The 26,955-nt window shown below is 40.0% G+C and overlaps 1 protein-coding gene across 1 annotated transcript in view; it reads right to left on the minus strand.

The window, feature by feature from the left end:
* The window catches only part of IQCH (IQ motif containing H), a 61,663-nt gene that overhangs the window by 22,060 nt on the left and 12,648 nt on the right, over window positions 1-26,955 (minus strand). The window contains exons 7-14 of the mRNA XM_088520802.1: window positions 26,399-26,527; window positions 25,246-25,436; window positions 23,377-23,928; window positions 22,677-22,743; window positions 17,536-17,619; window positions 15,048-15,223; window positions 11,004-11,276; window positions 9,045-9,236 (exon numbers count right to left, since the gene is read on the minus strand). Coding sequence (XP_088376928.1) covers window positions 9,045-9,236; window positions 11,004-11,276; window positions 15,048-15,223; window positions 17,536-17,619; window positions 22,677-22,743; window positions 23,377-23,928; window positions 25,246-25,436; window positions 26,399-26,527 — 1,664 coding nt within the window. The remainder of the gene's footprint in view (window positions 1-9,044; window positions 9,237-11,003; window positions 11,277-15,047; window positions 15,224-17,535; window positions 17,620-22,676; window positions 22,744-23,376; window positions 23,929-25,245; window positions 25,437-26,398; window positions 26,528-26,955) is intronic.

Here is a 26,955-nt window from a genome sequence, read left to right on the forward strand (position 1 = left end):
TAGTCTGCCTTTAGCAGAGACGGTAGCGGGGAATTTGGGAGAGTTCAGCTCGCTGAAACGACACAAGAGTGAGCAAATATCCCTTGGCCTTGTCTGCGTTTGCTTTGAAATATTAAGGCAAGAAGTCCCAGGATGAGGCAGGTGGCCGTGCAGTGAGGACAGGGGCAGCTTTGGGGAGAGGGGCTGCTCCTGAGCAGTGCTGGGGAGGCGCTGACCTGCAGCAGCAGGTTGCACCTCTCGGGCACACGGAGCCGGGGCCGGAGCGGCGCTCTGCGATTTGAAACAAAATAGGAAAACAGAGCAGAATGGGCACGGCTCCCTGAAAGCGCTTGATAAATTACTGGGGGAAAACACAATAATCCCAGATGGATGTGTGCAGGCATTTGAGAGGGCTTTGACCAAGCCTGTATAGTTAAAAATTAAGTTACAGGCATATGATCTGGGCCACTATTTTCCATTGCAATAATTCTGAGACACATGAGGGCAGCCAGGACAATTCCTTTTTTGTTTGCTTTCTTTGGAATACATGTTATCTCCCTGCAAATAAAGGAGGTGATTGGACCCTGTCTACAAGGTCCTGGTCAAACCCTGGGTGCCTGTTCGGGTCCTCCGCGCTCGCAGTGCCATCATTTGTCACCGGTGTCTGTCCCGATGAAGGGCATGAGACAGGCAAGACTTGGGGTAGTTCCTCAAGTGCCCAGTTCTGCTTCCTCAAATAAGGTCAAAAAGCAGCTGAAGGGGACTCGAATTCAGGAAAAACTCAGGTCACCTCTGAAGGCAACGTGGGTGCATGGAGCACAGGAGCATCTTGTGCTTTGAAGCCCTCCCAGTGCTCGCTGGCTGCGAAGGGGGCATGCACAAGACCCAGGACCTGCAGGAACATGACAGTGGCTTAAAAAAATAAGTTCAAGAAACTTGGGAAAATCTCCTTGTGAGATCAAACATGCTTTTACCAGCTAACACCTAGATAATCAAGTTGTTCATGGAAGGGAGTCAGGTAACCACTTTTTAAGGATCAGCACCTGGAATTCAAGTTGAAGGCTTTTTTTTTTTTTTTAATTGTAAGCTCTAAAAAGGCAATAATCCTGATTGTAAGGGAGTTTTAGTAGGCAAATTCAAGCCCAGATCTAACATTCACTGATGAAATCAAGCCTTTTAAAAAGGATGACTGCTCTGGAGGACTAATTCCATTTAAATTGGACAGTATCTCCAGCAGAGCTCATCCATGTTTCATCTCTTGATGTGGCCCAAAACAATTCAGAATCAGGCTCAACATGAGCAGAACTTTCAGGCCAAATATTATTGCTAAAGGATGCAGAGATGTGTAAATCTATCCAAACCTGTTTTTCACTTTTTTTTTTTTTAATAACATATGATGAACAAGCATGAGGAATATATTCCTTTCCATCCTTCGATATAAAATAATTTCGCACCCTGCTGCGAGCTGAATTTATGAAGGCTGTCTTAAAACAACAGCAGAAAAGGACTGACCGTGGAATATGTTGAAGGAATGGGGAGATGCACTTGAGAAAGACCAGTGCACAGAAAAGCCCGTTCAGAAGACAGGTATATGAAGAGAAAAAAGAATTACAAATCCACAGAAAGACCTGGGGACAGCAAGAGGCTGTAGAGCAGAATGCATGAGAGAGACCTGAAGCTTTTTAGCTAAAAAAAAAAAAAAAAAAAAAAAAAAAAAAAAAAAAAAAAAAAATAAGATTGAAAGGAAATTTAGACCTTGCAAGCAAATAGTGAAGAAAGTAACTCTAAATAAATAAAACTGAGTGGGTCAAAGAAAAAAAAATCAGCAGATGGATCCTCAGCAGTATAAACTGCTGCATTGCCTCTGAAGTCAGCGAAGCTACAGCAATTTATACCAGTTATGCAGTATATTACCCCTTACACGTACCAGTTATGCAGTATATTACCCCTTACACTGCCAGCAGTGCAGCTTTGATAACTCAGTCCAGCTGCCTGGACATGTCCTGGTCCAGCCCTCCTTGCTCTTCTGTCCTAGCACCACGAGCGAATGTGGCACCGCCAGGAAAGCCCAAGAACAGCATCATTTTCATTATCTCCTACTTGGCAAATTGAACTGTTGATATTTTTCCCAATTCAGACAGGTACACGCTAGTCAGAACCACAGTCTGCCCCACTGAAGGGCAGTCTGAAAGGTTTAAAACATGGAAATGCTTTTGAAAATGGGGCATTGAAAATGGGGCACTGACTGCCCTACCTACTTAAAGTTTGAAAACTCATTTAAAGACCAAGCATTTAATTGTGAGCTGCAGATTTTAAAATTAAAAAGTGCCAATTTTGTCCTCCCTGAAGCTGGAAAAGCATATCCTGATCGAAGGTAACATCATGTAAAACAGCCATCGTTACCAAGTAGCACAAATGCTTTTTGTATGTAAAATTGCTTCGTAAAATATTTGCTCCATCTGCTGAAAGTAGCAGAGACAATTTTCCCCGGTAGCTAATGGCCCATTTCAGCTGTACGGCAGGCGCTTCGCCGGGGCCGCGACGCGCGTGGAGTCGAACGGCGAGGACGGCGCGCAGAATTCCCCACTTAGGTGGTTATTATCCGCTCGCCGCTTCCCGAGAGCCGGCCCTCGCTCCCGATGCGCCCGGCTCCCGCTCGAGAGGCTTTTTGTCCAAGGGAGGCACATATGCTCTGCTTCGGCACCGCGGCACAAAGCGGCCCCTTTCCTTGCCGACCAGAACAAGGAGGTTAGTTCTCTTTCAACTTTCCAAGCACTTAAACTGCTGTTCCTTTTTTTCACACCACATGGGGCCACGGCTTTCTCTTCGGGCTCATGCTGTCACTGCGCACGCTGAGGATTGCAATATATAAAGATCAAGCACTCCTTCTAATTCTAAATCCAACTACATGCACACACACAAAAAAGTGGAGAACAGGGGCCTCCCCCGAAGCCCCCTCCCCAGTGCTCGAGCCTCATTGTGCGCCGCGCCGCTTACCAGAGCTCCATTGAAAAGCACATGTTTGCTTTGTGCCCCGAACTACTTCAACATCTGCTAACAGACCAATAAAAAATAAATAAACCAGGATTGTTTAGAAAGAAAGATCCTTTCATTCCCTCCGCGCACGCCTACGCCGGCAGCAGCAATATGGTGCTGAGATCCTGTTCTGTAGTTGGCATCCCGGGAAACGACCTAGGCAGGGAAAGCAGTGGAAAATCGCGATACCCTGTGTGAGCAAAAATCAGGCAGAAATAACATCTTAAAAGCAGTATGAGCCTGTCAGGTATTTCTACGTATTTACACGTAGCATGTTCACTTGAGATCTTCACGATTTTATTCACTCGTTTGCTTTCCTACTACCAATATAATCCATGTGGATTGATATTTTGTACATAAAAGCGTATTTTTTGAGAGATGGTGCCCTTCATTTCAAAGGGTCCCTCTTTAAATGTTAAGGAAGACATTACACAATTGTGCTATTCTTCTAAAAGCTCTTTTAAAATGTTGCGTTGTTTCAATGCAATATTTGTAAGATCATGACTTTGGAATTACGATACTCATCTCAGAAAATGCAATCACTAATATTTGAGTGCATCTTTTATAGGCTTTAATTAGATCTCTGCAAATGCACAGTGAATTCAGATTGGTGAGATTTTCCCGAGTAGTTTATTATTCTGTATTTCAAGCTCTCTAAATTTTGCTCACTTCCTTCTGCCCTCCTTTCTGTCTCGTCTCCCTAGGGAAAGGATTTTAATGAACTCCAAAAGTATGATTTAAACCAGAAAAAAAGACACCGTGTCGCTAATGCACAGTCCTACCCAGGGACCGTGTGTGAATCACAGGGCTGTAGCGCTAGGGAGTCGTCAGCCAAAACCCCCGGCGCGTTTTGCAAACAACACACAGTTAAACTTCTTTTATTCCTCCCCTTGCCTATGTGATACTTTTTGGATTTTAGCAAAACAAACATTTTTAAAATAATCCAAGCAGGCATTTTATTGCACGCGATAACATTAACAGATTTGAGATTTCTTTACTGCTCTTGCTTTATCCTCTTCTTCCACACTGTTATTGCTAAAAACTGGCAGTTAAATTCAATTGATTCAAAATATTCTGGATCCATATGGCCTAAAACCCTGGAGCTGAAGTTCTGATATTGCCTCACTGCTGTTTTCTAGCATTTGCCTCTACTCCAGTCCCCAGATGGTGGAAGTAACATTTAAACCTCCTTTCCTCTGCCTTGTACAATAGACCTTGGCACCATTTCAACTGTTTACTCCGGTAATTAACAGCACTGATACCACAACAATTACAACTCCTACAATCTTAACACAATAATGCTATGAATTAGTGAGAGCTAATGGCTGGAAGGTATAGTGGTTCCAGACTGCGAGATCTGTGCATTTTTAGAATAAAATAAAAGGTACAAACAGCACGCTTGCGGTAGACAATGATTACCTAGTAATTAGTTTACACAAAGCTTCCTATTTAATGGCAAAACGCTGTAATTAACGCGTGACAGAAAATCAAAGGGTACTTTGTAAGCATATGAAAAATTAACACTGCAGGCCTATAGTTTTATGTACTGATTAGAAGCATATTAAATCAATAGGACATACAAACCAACAGCTTGCATATCTGATTATTGTAAGCCTTCGGAATGGATATCATGGTTTTAATTTAACCGAGGGATACAATTATCATGCTTTATTTTCCTTAGGATTTGGAAATTACCTGAAACATCACCGTGGCAGCTCCATAAATGTAATAATAGACTGAATGAGAACGCCACAGATTGCTCACAGATACGGTGAATACGGGAATATTTAGGATATTTTGATGACAGAGCATTGCCCGTTCTTGTATAACTTCCAGCTTTTTTTTTGTTCTGTGGGCCATTAGGTTCTTCCTTAAGCCTTTGAGTTCTTTCTCTTTTCCTATGAAACACTACATCAAATAGGAAGAAAATTTAAAAGCCTATCAAAACGCTGTAAACGGATTTTTTTCCGTTGAATTTTCAGAGTTTCTGGCCCTCTTCAGGCAGAAAATATTATCACACCTGCAATTGTGTGTGCACAAAAGCAGCAGCAAAGGCCACTTGCAGAAGGACCCTCGCCGAGACCCCGTGGGGTTTCGCCGGCCTGCACTTTTTCCTGCGGTTTCTGCAGTATTTGCTGCATTGCTTTAGAGCAAAGCTGTTGATGTTGCAAAAGGGGATTAAAAAGGGGTTAAAATGATATCAGAAAGAGGGAAAAGCAAACAACTTTAGGAGCCTGTACTGTGTTCAAAGACAGTCTGAAATGGTAGTGTTCTGGCAAAACCATATTTTCAAATTAGTGGAATTCCAATTACTTTGAGAGTATGATGACTGGCTTTGTTTATTTGTTTATAAACATGAGCTCTTTTCTCTGAATTCCTTACTTCAGCAAAGAAACATAGTTAGGAAATGAAGCTCATTCAACTAGTTAAAAACCTCCTCCCCACTATGCCCAGATAATCATTGCTCATCTAATTACTTCTTATAGAACTTCCAAAAGTTTACCAATAACCCTTCAGTTTTAAGATACCGCCAGCATTTTACCTTGCCCTTTCAAATTGCAATTTTCCAATAGCAATCAATTGTTAATCCTACAACAGAGTTTAAGTATTGCTTTTTTGACACTGAAAAACATGGGGTTTCTGTTTGTTACCACCTTCTGAAAAAAGATTTTGGGCTTCTGTTACTCATTTTAATGAGCTAACCAGGATATGGTTTATGTGAAAACAACTGACCCAATATTGTGACACAGCCGGAGATGGTGAGATTCAAACACTGCAACATTTAAAACAGGAGGTTACCCATGCACATTAAATAACTATGAACATTAAACAGTTTTTCTTCAACAACAGATATCTAATGGAAAGGCTTTTTATTTATTGATTTTTTTTTTATTTTTTAACAGCTGTGTCACTATGGCCAGTTGTAACAGCTTAATCAGAGGAACACTTATGCCTGTTTGCTCATCTCCTTTTCCATTTTATTTTTTTCAGGTCTTTATTCCCACACCTACCCCGTCTCTGGCTCTTGGCTGAGTATCTTTACCTTTAGGATTGCTGCTTGCATCGTATAGGTGGTCCTTGTGGTAGATGAACAGCTAAGGTAATTCTTAGATTAACCTGACTATGGATATTGCCTAGTGATTTAGGTACTGTTTAGATGTGTATAGTTATACAAGCTGGTGGGATGCCTGTGATATATCTATTTATTTGATCTAAATCAAGCAACATAATTTGTAGACTACAGGAGTGAGATGCCCAGCTTTTTAGTGCATTTTGGAATAGCACATATTAAGAAATGCTAGTTTTCTCTAGATATTCTAAACAGACCCTCATGCACTTGTCCTAAATACAACCTATATTGTTTGCTCACTTAAGAATTACCTTTTCTGATATACATAGACTAACTGAAGCTTGAATAGATACAGTAAATAGATTGGAAAATCATGATATAACGGCACAAGAGCATTTCACACAGCACACGCTTTACATGCACGAGTTGAACAGGTAAAATCTGTGAAATAATGTGCTTCCTTCAACACAATCACACTGCAAAGTACAGTTAAACTGCTGAGGTGTTTCAGGCTTACTGATCTTGCCCTGCACATAACAGGGGACAGATTCTTAAATATTTTGCCCTGGAGAATGGTGCTCCCCACAAACAGCCCCCCTGCAGCATGAGCACTTGTGGAGGACGTGGTTCTCCTTCCTACTGATCACAACTAGGACTGGGCCTCAGGGTGAGGCTTTCTGCACATTGGCAGCCCCAGCAGTGCACAGCAGGATGAAGGCCTCAGAGCCATTCTGCAGTTTGTGAATTCGGCCCTTTATTTAGCCACAAAATAATTGTGCAGGTACCCCTGATGCTACGTTAAAGTAACATGCAAAATACATTGATAATCTTGTCCTGCATTTTTGTTTTCCCAAGGTTATGCTTGATATGAGGAATCTAAAATCTCATTTTTAGATAGAATAGATTCTCACACGATTCAAACTCACAAACTACCTTATTTTTAATCTGTTTCCTACAACATACCAATGAGAAAAATCTGGGTATCGTGTCTTAAACTGCTATGCAAATGATGCTATTTGTAAGTATTAACATAATTTAGTGCTCACAGTCATATTCTCATTTCTAATAATTCTACCAGAATGGAGAGTCTTTTCACTCTACTCTTAGCCTGCAGGATAGTCTTTCATCAAGAAGCTGAATTTTTTAATAACCTGCCAGCATACGTTTTGTATGTGGGAGCCTGTGCCAATGACACAATGTCTTCATTATCGAAAGAAACAGGTCTACACACTGTAATAGGACATTAAAGCATGCCTGTGCTCATAAACTAATGCTTTGATGTTTAAATGTGTGTCATTACAATGGTATTCTATAACAAAGGATGATTTTAATCCTCTGCTCTCAATGGTAACGCTCAGTGGAGACTGCAGTTCATTATATATAAAAAAGGTCTCCCCCTCTACAAAAGAGGGCTCAACTCAGAAGGCAGAGAAGTGTGAGCACTCATGTTCAAACAAGATGCTCAAAATGGCAGCAAGTTTTGCTCTTCTGGCTAAGCTAACTGTAATTCTGGTCTGGATTTATGGAAGCTCTGCTGCTGACTGTCAGAAATTAGCTTAAATATGTCATTCCATTTATATTTCCCAACATCCAACAAATGTTTAAGGGCTTCTGGAGGGTCGATTCCTGGCTGTGACAGAGCTCCACTTCAGCGCAGTGCAAAAACAAAACCAAGGAAAGCCAGTTGTCACCAGGCCCCTCATCCAGAGCCACTTAGCCATTGCAGAATTCAAACGGCAGAGAAATAGGAACACTAAAACTAACTTCAGGTAATACCACTTAAATATAGGGAATTTATACCAAAGTTCTGGACTTGATACAAACTCTATTTTATCCTGTCTTCTGCTCCTACCCTGCGCCTTCTACCATGGTAGGATCTGGGCATATCCTGCCAGCTCTGTGTACCCAGATCTACTCAGTATTGATTGGGCTTGCAAAATTATCTTGCATTATCTTTTAGCTGTCAAAAACCAAATAATCAGCACAATTTGAAATGTTAATATGCAATATAATTCAATCAAAACTGTAAACATTTTTGATCGAATTAAAAAATCAAAACCGCTATAATGACTTGTTTATGTAAATTTAACAATTCTTTCCAGATACATTCCTTCTGGCTTTAAAACAGTTACACTACAAATGAATTTGGCACAATACACAGAAATATCAAATGCTTATTGAAATTAACACATTTAAGCACCAATGAATATTTGAAATGCAAATAGTTTGCTCAATACCAGAACTAATGAAGTTAGCTGGATTTGTGACCTGCTTATTCAGAGCTCCAGGTGAAGCTTTTCCTGTATTTGAGATGTACCATGTTACAACCTCCTCCTGTGCTATGGATTCAAAGTTACATACTAGGGCATGAGTTCATATTTTTTTCCCCTCAGTTAGGTATTTATAGGATCTCACTCTTTACCTAAACATCCACTGTAGTGTAATTTATAGGACGATAATTCTCTCTGAGACCCCGGGGGTTTTGTCTTATAAGGCTGAAAATGGCCAACAGGTTTAAAAGTTATTAGTAAGGACAAATGCACAGAAACAAAAATCCTTAAGAAGCCAGATTAAAAAGTGATCAGTTTGTACCTGGCCTCAAACTGATCAGTATTGTTCAACTATATTAATCCAACACTTATACCAGTAAAGCCAAGTTTCTGTAAGGCTCTACCACCTATATAGTTTTAAATACACGCCCTCCCTTTGGGCAAAAAACACTAAGACTTTTGTGTTATTGCACATGAATTAAATGGCATGATATCCAGCTTATTCCATTGCCAGACATTCGCTTGTATTTTGGAGTATTTAGGCTGCCCTTGAAATTCTGATGACAAATTAGTGGGGTTGGACTAGATGATCTCTAGAGGTCCCTTCCAACCCTAAGCATTCTATGATTCTAAGAAGCCAGCCTGGGTTCTGGCATCCAGCCGGGACCCGCGGCTGCTCGGTCACTTACGTGGGCCCACTTGGTGCTCCAGGCGGCCGGGCCGTGCCGCTGGCGCTCCCGCTGAAGCCAGCGGTGGCATTCCAGGTGCGAGGTCACGTCGCAGAAGGCAGTGCCGTCCCCTCCGCGCTCGTCGTTGGCTTTGAACAGCCAGCGCCGCACCTCCACGTTGTCCACGATCAGCTGGCTGAGGCTGTGAATCATCTGTGGACCAAGGGGTTCAGACACACTGTTTTATGCTTTTATGCTTGTGTTATCTTGGAGTCCGAAGGAAAACAATTTTGACACCTCAGCAGAGGTGAATTGTGCAAAGAGGAACCTGCCTCTTCAGGCTTCTCTGCTAGATCAGGATCTTAGGATTTGGATAATCAGCACAGCTCAATGAACATTTTTGACAGGGAATAATATTGGGTGCACTAGAATTTGAATTTGCAAAATCTGAGAAACAGCTGTGCCAGATTCTAGCATCCGCAAAGCATCTGTGAAATCCTCCTACTGTAGGGTGCATTATACGGTTATAAATACACCAAGGCATTGTGAGGCTTTTTAAAAATGGTCCTGATTATTTATCTGTACATGTACACAGATTTACATGACTTTAAACTGCCTTTTGCCCAGCTGGTGTAGCATGCAATTAGCTCTTAGAAACTGTGAATGCCTTTGAACCCACTGAAAATATTATCAGATGTCGTTGCATTGCATGTCTTTTGAAATAGTGATCTTTGGGACTCCTTGTTTATTTTTTGGACTTTGACCCTAAACAGAATTTGTGAGTGTTCCTGATGTTATTATTTGTGGCTTTTGAGAACCCTTAAATGTGTTTCTCTTTATGACTCCCCTACAGTAATGGGAAGGATCAATAATATTGTAAGGACTGTACCAAACCAAGGAGTTATATCCTGTCTTTAAGTGAAAATTGAATTGTGCTTTAATATAGTGTCGCCTTTCTTTGATTATTTAACCAACAAAGTCAATATTTCATACAAGCAAACAACAGAAGTAGAACTTTTCTAACACTGATGTATGAATCAAAAGTATTAGATTCATATAAATTATTTAACAACAAATGGAAAGTTTGTTGTTTTTCAGATCATTGATCATGTATTTGTTTATTCCTACTACAGAGGTTGCAATACATTGGTATATTTGAGATTATTTTCAGTGCTAAAAGTGATTAATAAAAAGCAAAGCAATATAAAAAAAACCTCTCTCTAGGCACTAGGAATGCTTAGAAATAATTGCCCTGAGTATTTTCCTGTATTAGTTGCAGCACTGCTATAAAAAATACTTTAAAAAAATCCACCCTATAGATCATCCTAAGACATATCATTGCAAATTACAGTATTAGCTTACAGAATGACACATTAAGTCTCTGAACATAAAACAATCATATGTGTGAAATGAATACACTATAGAAGACTCTTGTGCCTTCTTACTGCTATTAAAAAACAGAATTCAGTAATATTTTTGTTCTTTTCCCTATGGCTCATGCTAACAATATAGGTGAATTTAGTAATGAAAAGGTAAACACAAGGTAGAATTTCAGTTGGAGATATGCTCAGTGAGCCTGCATTTGAACAAGCTGCTTTCCTGAACGTGTGAAATTTTCCTTTCATCAAACACTTTGCTTCCCAGAAATCCCTGTTGTATTTTCAGTGGTGAAACTCCATTTCATTGAGGCCGTGACTTCCTCTGTGGCTCTGCAACACAAGCTGCGTGAAGTAACTAGACCAAAAGGCCCTGTGTATCCTCAGGAAAGAATCTGAGGAACGCCAGAGCAACTGAATAACTTCTTGATTAGGATACGAATTACTTTTAATGGGTGAGATAAAACAGAATAAAAAAAGAGAGAAGCCTCATACATGATTTAAACAGCCTAATCAATCTAGTTTTACCATTCTACAGGTAACAGAGTGCAGTCTGCACCCTGGCTGGTGAAAACAAGCCCGCTTGCTGCCACGTCCTGCTCACCTGCTCCTTGCTGTAGATGTCGGATTCTCCCGGAGGGGTCGGCACGTGCGCGCTGGCAAAGATGCGTTTGCTTCCCGACTTGCTGCTATAGACGTGAGCAACTTCTGGCACTGGGCCTAGTATAGGCACGTTTAACATGTCAGCCACTGCCAGGTCATCTCTGTGGGGCACCCCTCCGATGATGTAGGCATCCCTGCTCCGGATGAGAATTTTTATTTTTTTGATCGTCTTGGGACTGTACATCAGCTGCGTGGAGAGACACATGTGATGGCTCTGTATAAAGACAACATTATTCTTATTAAAAGGTGTTCTTTTCTATTCCATAAACCTAATTTATAATGTTGCACACAATAAATACATTATTAATAGCAGGCTGGGTTATGACCTATCCTGTAGCTTAGCAGTTTAAATTGATAAAAGCTGTTGGGGTGAGGCTCCATAATCGTGCACATCTTTAGTGTGTTGGAAATGGGCTCACTGGGAATAGAACTAATTACTACACATCTGTATTTATTTGATCCATGCGGAATTATCCTTCTGTCAGTCGGCAAAGAAGCTGGTGGCCTTTGGATAACAGTGATTCATCTCAGCAACACTGCTGGCACGGTTTAACTCTAAAGCGTCTAAAAATCAATACGAAAAATGAAGAAAAACCCCTATAGCAGGGAACGTATTTCACCATATAGCTCAGCAGTATTTTAAGTGATTCCCTGAGAATAAAACACTTTGATTTACAAAACCTTTCACTGATCACGTTAAATTACTGGGGATATACATTTCCATTATACAGTAGGTCTGAATGCTACTGTAAACTCAGCTGCAGAACACTGAGGGAAAGAAGAGAAGCATTTTGTGGTCTAAAGTACAGGTGTTTCAACTTTTTAGAAGCTTTATTATTTTTTTTTCTTTAAAAAAATCTATTTCTGGACAAGTTGTTCAGAGAGACCATAACCTGTATATTAAAACTAAGGAGATGAGTCACAGTAGGTCAAATCTCAGCAATATTTGCTATAACACATGCTATGCATCATTTGCAGATGACCCAGATATGTTTTTGTGAGGGTATACAGGTGCACTGGATCCAACAGGGATGGATATTATGGATATTACAAGAGACGCCCTTTGGAAAAGATTGCCATAAACAAATCATAACAAAGTCTTCTTTACATTGAGATCGCATCTAAATCTAGACCCAAAAAACCCACATTAGTTCTCAGCATAGCTTAATGAATTTGTTAGGGATTTGCAGGATTGGGAAACAGAATAGTTTCCTTTAGAGTCCTGAGTGTTCTTCCACAACAACTGAAGTCCTGATCCCATTTCATGGATGGGGATGACTGTGAACCAGAGATGTAGGCGCCCCTTGAAGCAGATGAAAGGAATCTCTTTTGTCCCTTCCTCAGGGCCTTTTGCGCCAAAATGAGTGCCCAGGTCCCTCTGTGAAGGAGTCGAACACACTGCAGGGCCATCAGAGCTACACATCAGAGGAATGAGAACTTCAAACGTGAAAAGGGCGGCCCTGAAGTTGAGGAGAAAAGGCAGCAAAAGTGGCCTTGAGCCCTTTTTCCCGGGCTGGGTTATGCAGACACTGTCCGTGTTACGATCTGGTTGTTTCTTTCCTCTCGAGCGCTGAGGTAAAGGCGGGAGCTGGGCCGCGCCGCTGGCCTCGCCACAGAGCTCGGCCCAAGGAGAACGGGATCAATCCCAGCCCCGGTCACTTGCTCCCTGAGGGCATGAGCAGTGATGTAGGGAGATTTGCTTTGTGTCTCCCAATGAAGGATTTTACAGTTAATTAAGGAGTGTGGGAAGCAAGCTGTAAAATTCAGTTCATTCCTGCTTTGTGCGTGGTATGGCTGCCACGATAGATGTTTGGTCATGAAAGCATCATCAGTAGAAGCAGGTAGGAGCAGAAGATCCAAGGAAGGACAATTCGTAGCCAAAAAGGCAAGTTCTTGGCTCTCAAGCCTGTTGCTTTTTCAAAAAGCCCTTGAGATCAGAAAAGCTGAACACCAGTTTCACCAGGCAAAGCTGCTGTGACACATTTTGACTCGCTGCTGGCTCCAAATGAGCATCACTTAACCGTGTGTCTGCTCAACCTGGCTGCACAGAGCCACAGAGATCCCTGCAACAGGCATCGAGCACCTAAGGACAAAGTTTGAAGACACCAATATTCTCCCAGACCCTCTCCGCCTCCCCCTGCACACACAAGGACTGGCACAGGGCTGCCTAGGTCTGCATTCCTTTGCCAACCATTTTCCCCACCAAATTTCCCCAAAATAGTGGGGAAGTTGGTTAAGGCTGATTTGTACTTCTGGAATAGCTCACGGGAGCTTTCTAGAGATGGCCTTCATATTTTCACACTTTAGGAGTAACTTCAGACACATTTAGGTACAACAAAAGGTTTTACAAAATAATCCAGATAAAAGATACAAGGAGAAAAAAAAAAAAAAAAAACCACCACCTCTAATCATTACACAGACAAAAGGACAGCTAAATTCATGGTCACTGAAGCCAATGGGTGACTTGTATAGTTAAGAGAACAGATTCTTCCTCACACAAAAGATATCCTATATATATATTCACATGTCCGATAAGTTTCAACAGAAATTGGAATGTCTAAAAATGGTCTGCTTTTACATGAAAAATAATGCATCTAAACCACTGTGACCAAAAAACAGTCGCTAAGCGCATCTTCTATTCCTGGTTAGCATGTTTACATTGATCAGTCCATAAAACGAAGGTTTCACGATTTTTTGGGTGGGAGGGGGGAGGTATATTTTACTTAGAAGTCTCTTTATAACTTCTGACAAGTGATAGCTAGTACTGGAGAAATGAGCTAGTATCCAGAGGAAAAAAAGCAAAAATTATTGAGGTTCAATGGAGAAAAACAAAAACAAACAAAAAAAACGTATTCTTGGTGTTTAGCAAGATTTATCCACCAAGTAACATATTTTGTGATATAAAGAACCAAGTTTTGGCTCAGCACAGGTGCTTGCAATGTCAGCAAGTTTCTGATGTCCAGATAAAAGGCTTAAACTAAAGAAAAGCCAGCCCTTAAAATACACATAGTATCATTCTGATGATTTATCTCTAGCTTCGGAGTAAAAAACCTACATATGCAGAAAGTCACACAGTCTTAACTATGGCAAAACTAGCAGACAGCTCTGACTCAGTAGTTACATACACCTAAGTGCTTTGCTGAACAGCATGCTAATACAGAGCTACACTTCGGAAGCAACATATTTACTAAATAGCAAAAACTTCTTTTTTAACTTTCTGAAGCCATTAATTTCAATCAAAATACAGTACAAATCATGATACAAACACTTGTTTATCAAAATGCCTAGGAGAAGGATATATTTTGAAAACAGGAGTAGGGCCCTGCATATAGACACTAGAGATAAAATGTATCACAGAATTTCGTAAAGGTCAAATCTCAGCTAAGGTATTGTGGATTTAATAGTTACAATATCTAAGTCTTCACTGTATAGTACCTTCACTGCATTGCAGTATTTTCAGAAATACTGTAATATATACTGTATATAGTAGTTTAGGTCTTTTTTTAAGACTGTGTTCCAGCATGTGGATTAAAAAATGGCTTGATAGGTTGAGAACTAATATTTCAGAATTTTTGTAGTTTCAAATTCTGTTCTTTAAGAAGCTCTGAGTAGGATTTCCTTGCAACAAATACTCCAAACACATGAATGACTGGATGCTGGGCTGCCCAGAGATAAAGTTTGAGTATTAAGAATGGTTTATTGCTGTGATTTGCTTAGAGATATAAATCTATCAGGTTCACAGTCCCCAACATATACTACGAATGGACAGTGGTCTATAGGTAGCTAATATAGGACTCTCTCAACTAAGTCTATAAAGCTAAAGTGGGATATTTATTTCCAGTGCTCTAACTAGTAGTCTAATCAGTAAAGCTCTTAAACTTGCAATAATATTTCACTGATGTGTACCAGAGCGTTACAAGTTATAAAATTTCCAATTTAATTTTACTGCATCCCTCAAGCTGTAGTAATTAGAAGACAAACTCACAGGGAAGCTGTTTATAGCTTCAGGGGTGAGAATTCTGAACCTGTCCTGCAGGTCACCCATGTCCTCAGGGTTCCCAGATCTAACAGCTGCCTGCAGACCCAGGAGTTTATTGTAATACTGCAGTAACTCCTCACTCAGATGAAGGGGGCAGATGTAGATGACGTCCACGTTGGCATCTAAAACAAAGGGGCACAATGTTCATTACTGGGAGAAAGGTAGGCTCCATTCAGAACAGCGATCTGATCGTCCCTCAGCATGTGCTCACAAACAGCTTCCTTAGAAGAACACAGAAAACAAAAATGGGATCGGTAATTCCCAAATCTTCACGGTTTAACTGCTTTTTCTGTGCTTCAGCATTTCTCTGAAGACAGGTCAGCAACCCAAAGAAACAGCTAGTTTTCAGAATTCAATCTGCAGAACATACTGGGGGCAGATTTTTCAAAGTGTTGCAGGGGGATTTATCCACGCGACTCACATTAACATCAATGGGAATTGTGCACTGCTTTAAAAATATATCCCATTAACTTCAGTAAATTATAGAACTGAGCTATTAAGTTTAGAAAGCTGATGAAATTGCAATTTCATACTCTTGCCTTGATTTTGCATGGCCTGATCCTATTCTTGTCCTGTCCACATAAAAGCTCACGGTAGGATACCATTAATAATCATTGCTGAGCATGTGAGTGTGCAGATTAGCTAGTTAAATACCACAGTGTGAGAATCTGCTTTTTTGCATGTGAAACAACTTGGGCTGAAAGACAGCATATACACAAACCCTGAGAGGTGGGAATGTGAAAAGCATTAATATACGTCATTTTGGAAAGTTTAAACCACTAGGTTCTTCTAAAATAAGAAAGTTAATAGATGAGCTAATGAATTAATTGGCCTTGCAACATCAACAGAACTTGCTGCCAAAAAGCCCTCCTAGATTTTGATCCAGCTCCTGCCAAAATCAGTAGGAAATCTTTCATTGTCTTTATTGGGCATAGGAATAAGAGCTCTGAAAGTGCCAGGGACAAATGTTTTTAAATGGGAATGAATCAGAAGCAAAGCAAACACTGGGAAAAGGAAAATCTGATCCTGACAGTAAAAGGATTGGGATACCCTCCTGGCTCGCTTTGTTTTGCAGGAAAATAACCCAGACTTGAAATATCAGGCCAGAATTTTGACTAAAGCATTGCAGCCTTTGACAATCAACCCCATGCCCCAGCCTTGGTGCAGCCTTTATGTTACACAGATCAGTATGGAACAACTTTTAAAAACACTTGAAAAACACCCCACTAGATCTTTAGTCAATATTAAAGATCGCATTTCACTCAGACTTGCAGAATCAGCCTGGAAATTTACTAGTGAGGGGACTAAAAGCTTACTCAGTCCTGTTAGTTGCAATGCTGAAAGCACTGTCAAAAACTGGCAAACTCAAGTGAATTTGGTGAGTTAAATGCTGCAAAACAGTTTACTGCAGCAGCACTACCCTTTGAACAGACACAAAAGTCTCCTTTGGACACAGTGGGGCTCTAGAGACAGATTAAATAGTAGCAGGTTGCATCAAGCAAGGATATCCTTGCAAAGAAAAAGAAAACCTGTATGGTAAATGCTAATGTCCCTCGGCCAGGCACAGGTAAAACATTATATAGTTAATTCAGTTAATAATTGACTAGTTCGTACCTTACTTGTGATCAGGTTTATATTTTACAGTGGAACCAGTTTTCATGTTCAGAAATTTAAAGGTGAGAAAGAATGCCTGAATAATGTGTTTACTTTGCCCCTTTAAGCATCTAAATATCATTTTAGAGATTACAAAAAAACACTATGTTAAAAAATTGAAAAAATAAAACTGTGCAATGGAAAAACAACATTAGCACCCAGATAATATATAAAAGCAATTACATTATTATTTTAGGCAACCGTAAATTTCTACATCTAATACATTCTTGTTACAAACTTACCAAATGGCATTTATAAAATAATAATGATACTGAAATATATATGAATCACGCAAAGTATGTCATTCCAGGGAGCCAATGAAACTGGTCATTGACAAACAATATTCTTTGGTGCTTTGGTTAGAAGAGGACTGTCATTCTAGTAAAAAGTTTTTAATATATACTGCTTGCCTCATCTGCTAATTAAAAAAATGGTTTAAATAAGAGTTCACTGTTTTCTAGCACATCTTTCTCCCCATATGAGGCTGAATGTTCGTAGCAGAATTAGCTACCTAATTTTGTAGGACTCCAAGCACTTTGGCTCGCTCGTGGTGCTCAGCATGCCACGGGATCAGGCACAGAGTCAGAAAGAAGCAATAGGTTCTTCTTATGAACAATTTGGGCAGGGGCAAATGGTAGAATAGATAAATTACCTCTGAGCATGCATCTTCTCGATATTCAGTACTAGTACAGCAAGAAAGTCCCCATCAGACATTTGTTTTTACTCACAAATATGGGTAAATAACAATCAAAACACAGGCAGGCACCAGCTCATAACATACCCAGTATGTCGCACAGCCTTCCCATCTGCAAATTCTGCTGAAGAGCAAGATCAGGAATATGCTCACGGATGCACTGGGAATACCCTGGAAAACAAGCAAAGCTCACCTCAAATCTATTCAAAAACCTCGGCATATATTTGAAATATATATATATTTAAGGTAAAAAAGGTAACAAAAGTATTTTAAATGCCAAAGGTGCTATTGCATAAAGCACATATTTTTTATGAATTTTATTAATGAATTGATGTAACATCATTTTTGTGTGACAAAATTCTAAATAAAGACCAAAACATTACAGACTTAGAATAATTCAAAACTACAATCATTTGAGTATTTTAAGCTGTTTTTTAAAAAAAAAAAAAAAAAAAAAAAAAAAACAGAAGAAAAACATGTTATCATCATTAAGTGAGAAGCCTGGTAGAATGGTGGTATTTTTTGTCCTTCACACAGACAAGAGACAACAAAAAGATTTCATTAAAGAGAAGTCTCGGTGATAGCAGCTCACTGCTACAGAGGCAGAGTGAGTGGCAGCCTGCGTGAGCCAGGATTTTCTGCTTGCAGGTTACACTGATTGCAAACTTGCATTTTAACAGACTGCTGCAAATGATGTGACCATTGTAATCAGAATCTCTAATTCTGTAGATATTCAAGTGAGTTAATTCCAAGTTAATCAGTGGGTATATACAAGCACACAAACATCGTGCAAGCTGTGACTGAATCAATAGTAAGTTCAGCTGAACATTCAGTATCTGACAATTTTTTGACTGATCTGTTAAAAAAATCCATGTAACATTTCCATATATCTGCACATGACTAATCATCTGAAACTCAGGAAAACTTAGTCTGACTGAAAGTTGCTCAATATTTCAGTGCTTTCATTCTGGAAGATAACAACAGTAGCTCTGCCAGGCAAAACCACTCTTTTGCTGTAAGGACAATCCCTGCAAACCATCACAAAGATGATGAGGGGCCTGGAACATCTGCCCTATGAGGAGAGGCTGAGGGAGCTGGGCCTGTTCAGCCTGAAGAAGAGAAGGCTGAGAGGGGACCTGAGCAGTGTCTAGAAGTACCTCAAGGGAGGCAGTGAGGAGGATGGTGCTGGTCTCTTTTCACTGGTGGCCACCGACACAACTAGAGGAAACGGCCACAAACTTAAGTTCCACAGGAACTTAAGGAAAAATCTCATAACAGTGAGGGTGCCAGAGCACTGGAACAGGCTGCCCAGAGAGGTTGTGGAGTCTCCTTCTCTGGAGATCTTCAAACCCGCTTGGACGCAGCCCTGTGCCACGTGCTCTAGGTGACCCTGTGTGTGCAGGGGTTGGACTGAATGATCCCTAGAGGTCCCTTCCAACCTTCAGCATTCTGTGATTCTATCATCAGTTTGCACACTATGATGATGCGGCAGTGCCACTTCACACACAGGGAACAAAACATAATAAAAATGACTGGTAATTATGATAATTCATCTTAAAACTTGCTCACTGCATCTAGTGCAGCACAGCATGTACCTGCAGAATACACCTGGACAGAAGATACCGAGCTTTGTGTCACACAATGTTGGACTCCAGTATTTTGGAAAACCTTGTTCTGACTATTTCAAGACTCAGGGCTTCATCTTGTACTTTTTATCTACTGTAGAAACCAATTTTAAACCCCAACAATGCTGCTCAACACCACCAAAGGTTTCCAATTTCAAACATGGGAAGCAGCTGATTTCCCCGCACTCAACTGCTCAAGAAAACAGATTTGTTCTTCAGGAATTCACCTGAGCAGGAAAATGACATGCAAATAGCACTTGGAAAATGAGTAATTACTTGAAAAATATAGTATGAGTTATGGAATAAAAATTAAAACACTTGCACGTGGCTCTGCAGCTACACCACAGCATTATACCAACCACCATATGTCCTTTTCTAATATAAGTTAATAAAACACTAGTGACCAGTATATTCACTCCCACTGACAAGAGTGCATTTGATTTAGTGAGAGGAATATTCCCTCCCTGTGAATCGTTCACCTGGCAGGTGACATGAGGAGCCACATTAATCCCCAACCTGATGCATTTCCTGCCCTCGGTTCTTACCTGGCAGGTCACCACCGCTGCTCATTAAAGGCAGACGCTTCATACTCCATTTTTGAGCACTTTAAACAAAACCAACCAGAATAAGCGCCACCAACGGTGGTGATCCCATTCTAAACAACCACAAGCACAACCTGGGCCTTCGTTTCTGCTCTGCTGTGGACGCTGGTTTACAAATCACGAACATTTTGTGCTTCCGCGTTGGTCTAAAACGTGGACTAATGCCAAAGGGCCTGCTCTCACATCCTCTTTCAACCTCAGCGTGACCTAATGCCCCTTCACTGCCATTTTCTTCAGAAGTTTTGCCCGTCTCAAAGCATCTTCCCTCAGCAAAGAGTCCAGAACAACTTCCCAACTTGCCTTTGGAAACAGGTAGCAGGATGAAGCCAAGGTTTGAAGGAGGAAGACAACACACTGGCCAGGACACAGCCACCTTGGCCTCCTCAGTGCTCAGGATAGGTCTAATAAATAACACTTAACTTTTCCCACTATACTTGGTGTGCCTACAGTATAACTGAAACTGCTTTTATAAAAAAAAATGTAGTTTCTGATTTGGTGAAATAAATGGAAATGTTTGTTCCTCGCAGCAGTATAATTTGATCCTTCACTTTCCCTTCCACTAGATTATTTTCAGAAACTTGACATGAGGCTGAACTTGTTCTCAGAATGAAAAAATGCTGAAAAACCCAGTTACGAGCGTGGCTCAGTTTATTGGAATTCCTCTGTATGAGAGGAAAACCAGACTCGGACTTGCCCTTAGTGCAGAAGCCAAGGAAATGTGAGCAGAGTTTCAGGCTCTGCTTTGGGATAAGAACATATTGCCAAACTGCTGTCTCTTGATGCTCATCTATTCTGTCCCGGTTTGCTAAATTATACACATTTTCTATGATGACCCATAACTCAGGCTTAAAAAAAAAAAAAAAATCAAATCCCACTGAAATCGGCTGCCATTTTTGCATATTTAGACCTCTTGGACTGTGAAACACACAGTATTTGCTCAGGTTGTCTGGCCTACTACAAGTCTATTCAACTACACTTGGTTATTCTGGTGTTCCTTAAGGCTAAAGAAGGCAACATGTTTCAGTATCATAGCGAAGGATATCTAGCAGTTTTCTCCAAAAGAAATATCACAAGATACAACAAATCAAAAGCATAAATAGAAAACACCTGAAAACAAACTACTCAAGGCTGATAACTGGAAGTATAATTAACCCCAAATTTTACAAATGTTTTTTTTTTTTTAAAAAAAGATCAATGTGCAGGGGCAGAATAAAGAAAATATTTCTATTCTTATATTTAAAAGTTTTAGTTCCCAGACTTGTTTTCATATTTTCAATTTTTAAATATAAATTATTCTAAAAATTGTAAGAAAACAAATCTGGTTAACTTCTGATCATTTTATTTTATGCTGATGTTTCTCAGAACCATTTCCATTTTAATACTGCAAAAGAAAAATGCAATATATCCACATTTTTTTTTAAAAGAATAATTTTAGTTGATATTTATTATAAACAAGCATGAATATCTCAAATAGCACCATCAAATCCCTGTCATGGATGACATAATATATTTTCTCTATGCCTTACTAAATTGGGAAGTCTGTTTCCTGAGAGAACATCTGCATTCAAGTTATCTTCTGCCTTTTTTTCTCTCCATTAAGGGTAAAAGTTGCATTTAAGCAGTGCAGCCTCCAACACAGAGGTGCCGGCGTTTGCCGCAGAGCTGGCGCCAGGGGAAGGGCTGCACGAGGTGGGATTTTCCTGCCGCTTTAGAATTCACTTGAGAGGTCGAAAAGATTTCAAAACATTTATAAATTCTGCTGCATCTTACAAAGCCATCAGTGTACCAGGGACATCCTGATGTAAATTGCTTATGTTAGATCATTTTGATTGTGCTTTGAAAGCATCTGTTGTGCAACAGCACTGCTGAGTTTTGAATTCACAAACCTGCTTAATAACTGTGTTTTCTTCTATAAATGCTTTCCTTTAGGTTTTAATCTACTTCAGAGCATTGGAATGTACATATTTTTAAATAATTCTGCTTTAAAATTTATGTCATTCCTATGATTTAACGTAGCATATTCACATGAGACTTAGACAGAGGTGTAATTAAAAATAGGTGTTCATCAATGTATCTTCTGTTAAACAGTCAGTAGAATCACAAAATTAAAGGCTATTTGGGCTCCAAAAATGAGAGTTTAAAACTTAGTTTTCATTAATTTCAGTCTTAACTGGTTCATTGTACAAAATCCTAAATCTCTCGGATCAATTAAGTCGCTGTATAAGTGCACAGCATAAATCAACCTATGAGCTTTCTGACAGGATTTCATGTTTTAAGAGATTATCGGTGTATTTTAGAAATTCCCAAGAAATCATATTCTGTAATTTCTAAACACCTACATTTTGCCATTGCTTTGCAAAAAACAGCTTTTGAGCTCCCCAATTCATAAATGTAATTAAATAATTACATTAGTGCTAATTAACATGAAACTGCAGATTATTTAAGCGCAAAAAACACTATTCAACTTCTTAATTATTCTTGTTCACACAGCATTTCCTTTTGCTCAGGCGCCCTAGGTGCAAATAAAGCATCCCATCTGCTCGTAATTAGAACTAAATAATTTCAGAGAATGTAGCTTATCATTTTGACTGCACATTTGATTAAAAACAGTGTACAAGCAATATCCTGCCTTATTGCTGCAACAGCAACAACACACACAGGCCCATGTTTTCCTATCATTAAAGAAGACTGAAAACATTATCTGTTATTTCAGGGGGAAAAATACAACTTTTTAGTTCATTTCATACAGATGAAAGCAAATTACAGCAAATCACCTCTCCACTGAATAGCGGCCCCCACATAATGACTTTATTTGCTTAATCCCCAAATTAAACGCCGTTTCGAGCGAGGGCCCTGTGTTATTACTCTCATCATGTCGAGAACATTTTCCTGCCGAGACCAATTTGAATAAAACAAGGGGCCTTCCTTGAACTCAATCAAGGAGTCATAATGTGGTGGGTAATAGAGGTTGCTGATAGATTTGCAGGCAAAAGTGTTATACCTAATGATGGGATATGGATAATAGTCCTCCTGGAGGTCCTGATGCGATTCCAGTTGGCTGCCAGATGCTAAAAATCAAGAAGAGCATTGATCAGTGACAGGAAGCTGTAGTGGATTCATCTAGTCAAACTTCAGCTGTTTTTCCACTGTACAGTTAAGCCAGGCATAAATTATATTAATTGATTTAATTACATACTTAAAACATCTTCCCCAATTAATTTAATTAGGTGGCTACATGAAGCTACTGGCAGGGGAAGATTAGAGGCTGCTCACTTAATTAACAGAATATGAATGAAAAAAAGAAAGCAAACATAAATGAAATTGTGAGCACTAATTAAGAGGCTGTCTGCAAACTTAAATACTTTCTGACAAAGTGGTGACAGCAGTGTAGACGAGAGAGGGATTTTTTTTTTTCAGCAAATTAAGTGCCACAAGGTATATATAGGGACCTAAGGTAATGCAGTTAAAACATTGATTTTCTGACAGAACTACTGAAGTCAAAGTGAAGGGACATTTTCGGTAGAAACTCAGCAACAGATTTTGCAGCCACAAAGGCTGAATCGCTGATGAAGGATGAAATACGATCCTCGGACAAGTGTATGGTTAAAGGGGGAAAAAAATGGAAACAGCTTATTGCAATCACTGAAGCAAGAGATGTTTAGAGAAGAAGTGCTGCCGTAACAGCTGGTAGCACCGCACACCTTGGCCCTGATGTAAAAATTCTCCAGGTGTCTCTGACGTGATTCCTGCAGGGTCTTTTTCACACGTGCCATGTGACTGTGCAAGAGCCAAGAAATGGCAATCACACCTGATGCCCACTGCTGCCGCCTGAAACGCACATAGGCTTTTCGGGCCCGATAGCGGCGCCACGTTGCTTGGATCTTTGCAGCAGCCATTTCAGTACCACCTTGGCCTTTGTATCTTTGGCCAGGTTGATTTAAGATCTCTCTCACAACCGACTGATTCTTCATCACTGAGAGAATGTCGTTTTTGGTGGGATTCTCATTGAGCTCAAAGTCGGATGCAACTTCCGCCAACTTCTTGCAGTTGATTGTAGCCTTTGGCACAGCGTAGTCCTTGAGGAGCTTCTCTGCGTGTTCCAAGAAGAAGACAATGTTCCCCCAGGATAAACAATAACGTTGCTTGAACGCCAAAAAGTCTGGGTCTTTTTGATCTATGGTGCCGTTGCAAACAGCAATACTACACCCAACGCGTAGTTTCCTTAAGGGCTGGCACGGAGTCGTTCTTGGGACCTGTGGAAAAAGCATAACCACTGATTAAGGGTAATTGCTATCAATGGCAAACGAGTGGTCAAGACATATTGTTGCATTTTACCCTTTACCACATATTATTGCATTTTAGCCCTTACCACAACGGTGTGAATTTACATGTCTGAAACGTAGTAGTATTGATTTAACGTATATACACACATCATAACCACAAAGTCTAACCCCTACTTACCATAACACCCATTACCACACAAATACCTCAGAGGTTATGCAAGAGGCTATGAACATTTTGATGGAAATACACTAATTGCACAAAGGAGCCATGCTTGATTTTAATCAAATATAACAACTAAAATCCTATAGTGGTATCCTTACAGTCAGCAGACCCCTCATTCCACCTGTGATTTACCTGACTACAGGCAGACTAACTACAACAGCATTCCTACACTCAGATTGCCCCCATCTGCCCCAGTAGAAGCTTAACACCCTGCCCATTAGCCTACCCAAGGTAAAACTTGGAAACAGAAACGTTCTCAACCTTTTTCATTAGCCAACATAGCCAGGAACTTGTTAGCTCTGGTTTTCCATCCATGGGCACTGTTTTTAAACTGTTTTACAGAATTATTAAAAACTCATTGACCTTCCATCGCCATTTTTCAAGTTATCTTTATTTTCAATTCTCAGATTTCCTTCTCTGATCTCCTCAATAGTACAGAAGTCAGACAGCCTGGAAAGATCTGGTAGAACATTCAGGTGGTCTGCAATGTAACACTACAGCTAGACATAAAGGGAAAGAAAAGTCCCTTTTGCATGGGGATCAAGAGCAATCATCAAGCATTAAGTAGTCAAGGTCAAATCTCCCTATAATCTTCTGTAAAAGGAAAACACTACAGTTGCTTAACTGCAGTGAGGGAGATTTGAATGAGACATTAAAAAACTCTTTTTAACAGTAAAGACAGTTAGGTAGGCACTAGAACAGATGGCCTGTGGAGACTGTGGAGTCACTGTTGTTGGAAGTTTTCAGAACAGGTTAGAAAAACATCTGTTGGCAATATTATAGCACAGGTAATTCTGCCTGGAGGTCTAGATAACCTCGTAAGATCCTTTTCAGACCCATTTTCTAAGACTGTGAAAAAGGCAGCCAGTTTTTAGTGGCAGAAAGTAGAAACTAGCAATATGGAAAATGTTTCCTATTTACTGCAATATTTACTATTTACTGGCTTTAGTTTAAACTCTCCTGCACCAATTCAATGACGTACAATAATTTCCTAAGATGCACCCGGCAAATACAATATTAAAAACATGAATAAAAACCTCTCATTATCCTCCCTGTCTGAATACCTGAGGGTGACAGGGAGTCTGCGGTTCAGATTCCAGCTGCTGAGCTGGATGTCTCCACATGGCTGATGATTTCCTGGATGGAGCTGGTGCCGTGTGATCTTTGGTAGAGGAACATGTGTCTTCAAGGGCTTTTTTTGATTTTGGAAAGGTGAAAATAGCTGAATTCTTGAGGTCCTCTCTACTGATCTCTCCTGCACCAATGGAAAAAAATGCAGCACAGATTTCTTTGCTAAAAGAAACAAAGTAATAACATCAGAAAGATACTCCATCTCCTACCACCAGGTACTGGGATACTTCAGTTTATTCTCATATCCAATTTTCCATTGGACTTTGCAATTCGGCAATTTTCAGAAGCCATTGCTAAAACCACTGAGGAATGATATTGGGTGGCCATAAAGCTAGCCAGACTATAACAGGTTGCTATTATGAAGACTGAGATTAGGCTACAGGAAAACAAGTCACAATGTTAATATACAACATTCTAAAGTTCAGTCTGTGCCAGCCAACAGTATGCCCAGGACAACAATGTAAGAGTATCAACACTTTTACACTGTGCTATTCCAGATATAATTTTATTTTTCAACAACTCCTTTTCATTATAAGAGCTTTAAAATTTGTAGGCATTGCTTTTAGACCCTCCACTTGGCTGGTTCACCCTCCCATCCATACCAGAGATGAGTTTACCTTAAGTTTGCCTTAAGCAACCAAAACAGCAAACAGCTTCAAGCAGACTTTGCAGCAGACCAGACTTGTGTTACACAGAGCAGATTCACTTATTAGGAGTCTCATATAGCAACGTGGGCAGACAGATTCTTATCAGATGCTTTAAGTCATGTTTGCAGTGGCCCACGCTAACATTGGTTTTATCCTAATGGCCAAATCTTCAGATTCAGGTGCTTAAAGACGAGCAACGTTCATCTGGGAACTGATCAGGATTTTCAGAGCGAACAGACACCAAATCCTCCTAGGGATTTAGAAATTCATCTCCCATTCAAATGAAAGACACAGGAGCCTTATGTATATCTTGATGTATTTAGCACGATTTAGAGTTTGACCAAGTATTCATTAGCCAGCTGCCTTCTTGGGAGATAAAAGAGACTGAAAGGGAAGTTGTACATGCAAATAATGGTTGTTATGAACCCTTTGCACTCACCTACAACTGACTTCTTGTGTTGCTCGTGGAATTCATGGAGAGGAGCTGGTTTAGCCACAACAGGAGATGACTGCAGGATTATCTTTGCTGCTGGAGGGATCAGCCTCCTTTCCGTCAGGCTCAGGATGCCTAGAAGATGATGATGTTATTGAACAAATCATTTACACTCCAATTATGAAATAAAAAAAAGTAACTGCAAAGAAAAAATTAGTGTCAGACCCAAATTCTTCCAATTCCAATCAAAACTAATAAAAAAGCAGTGATTTTCTTTCAGTGCTGAAATTCAAGGGAGGTAAGTTTTGCCTATAAACGTTGACACATACATAAAATATACTGTAATAGTGCTGCTTTGAAGGAATAAGGACTTATAGAATAACAATTTAATATACAGAATGTATGAGAACTCACTCTTGTAAACTGTAACCTAGTAATGATTTTGGACTGGTTGGTAAAATAGTCCAAGTATAGATCTTAAGACTGAATGAGCAATAACCACATATTATGGCTGTTTAATTTGACCATTTTATTTAGTCAAGAATCCTCTCTCACACATAATT

The sequence above is a fragment of the Tinamus guttatus genome, unplaced genomic scaffold (assembly GCF_059628265.1).
Source record: "Tinamus guttatus ecotype Peru unplaced genomic scaffold, ASM5962826v1 Tinamus_guttatus_pri_ptg000004l, whole genome shotgun sequence".
Lineage (NCBI taxonomy): Eukaryota > Metazoa > Chordata > Aves > Tinamiformes > Tinamidae > Tinamus > Tinamus guttatus.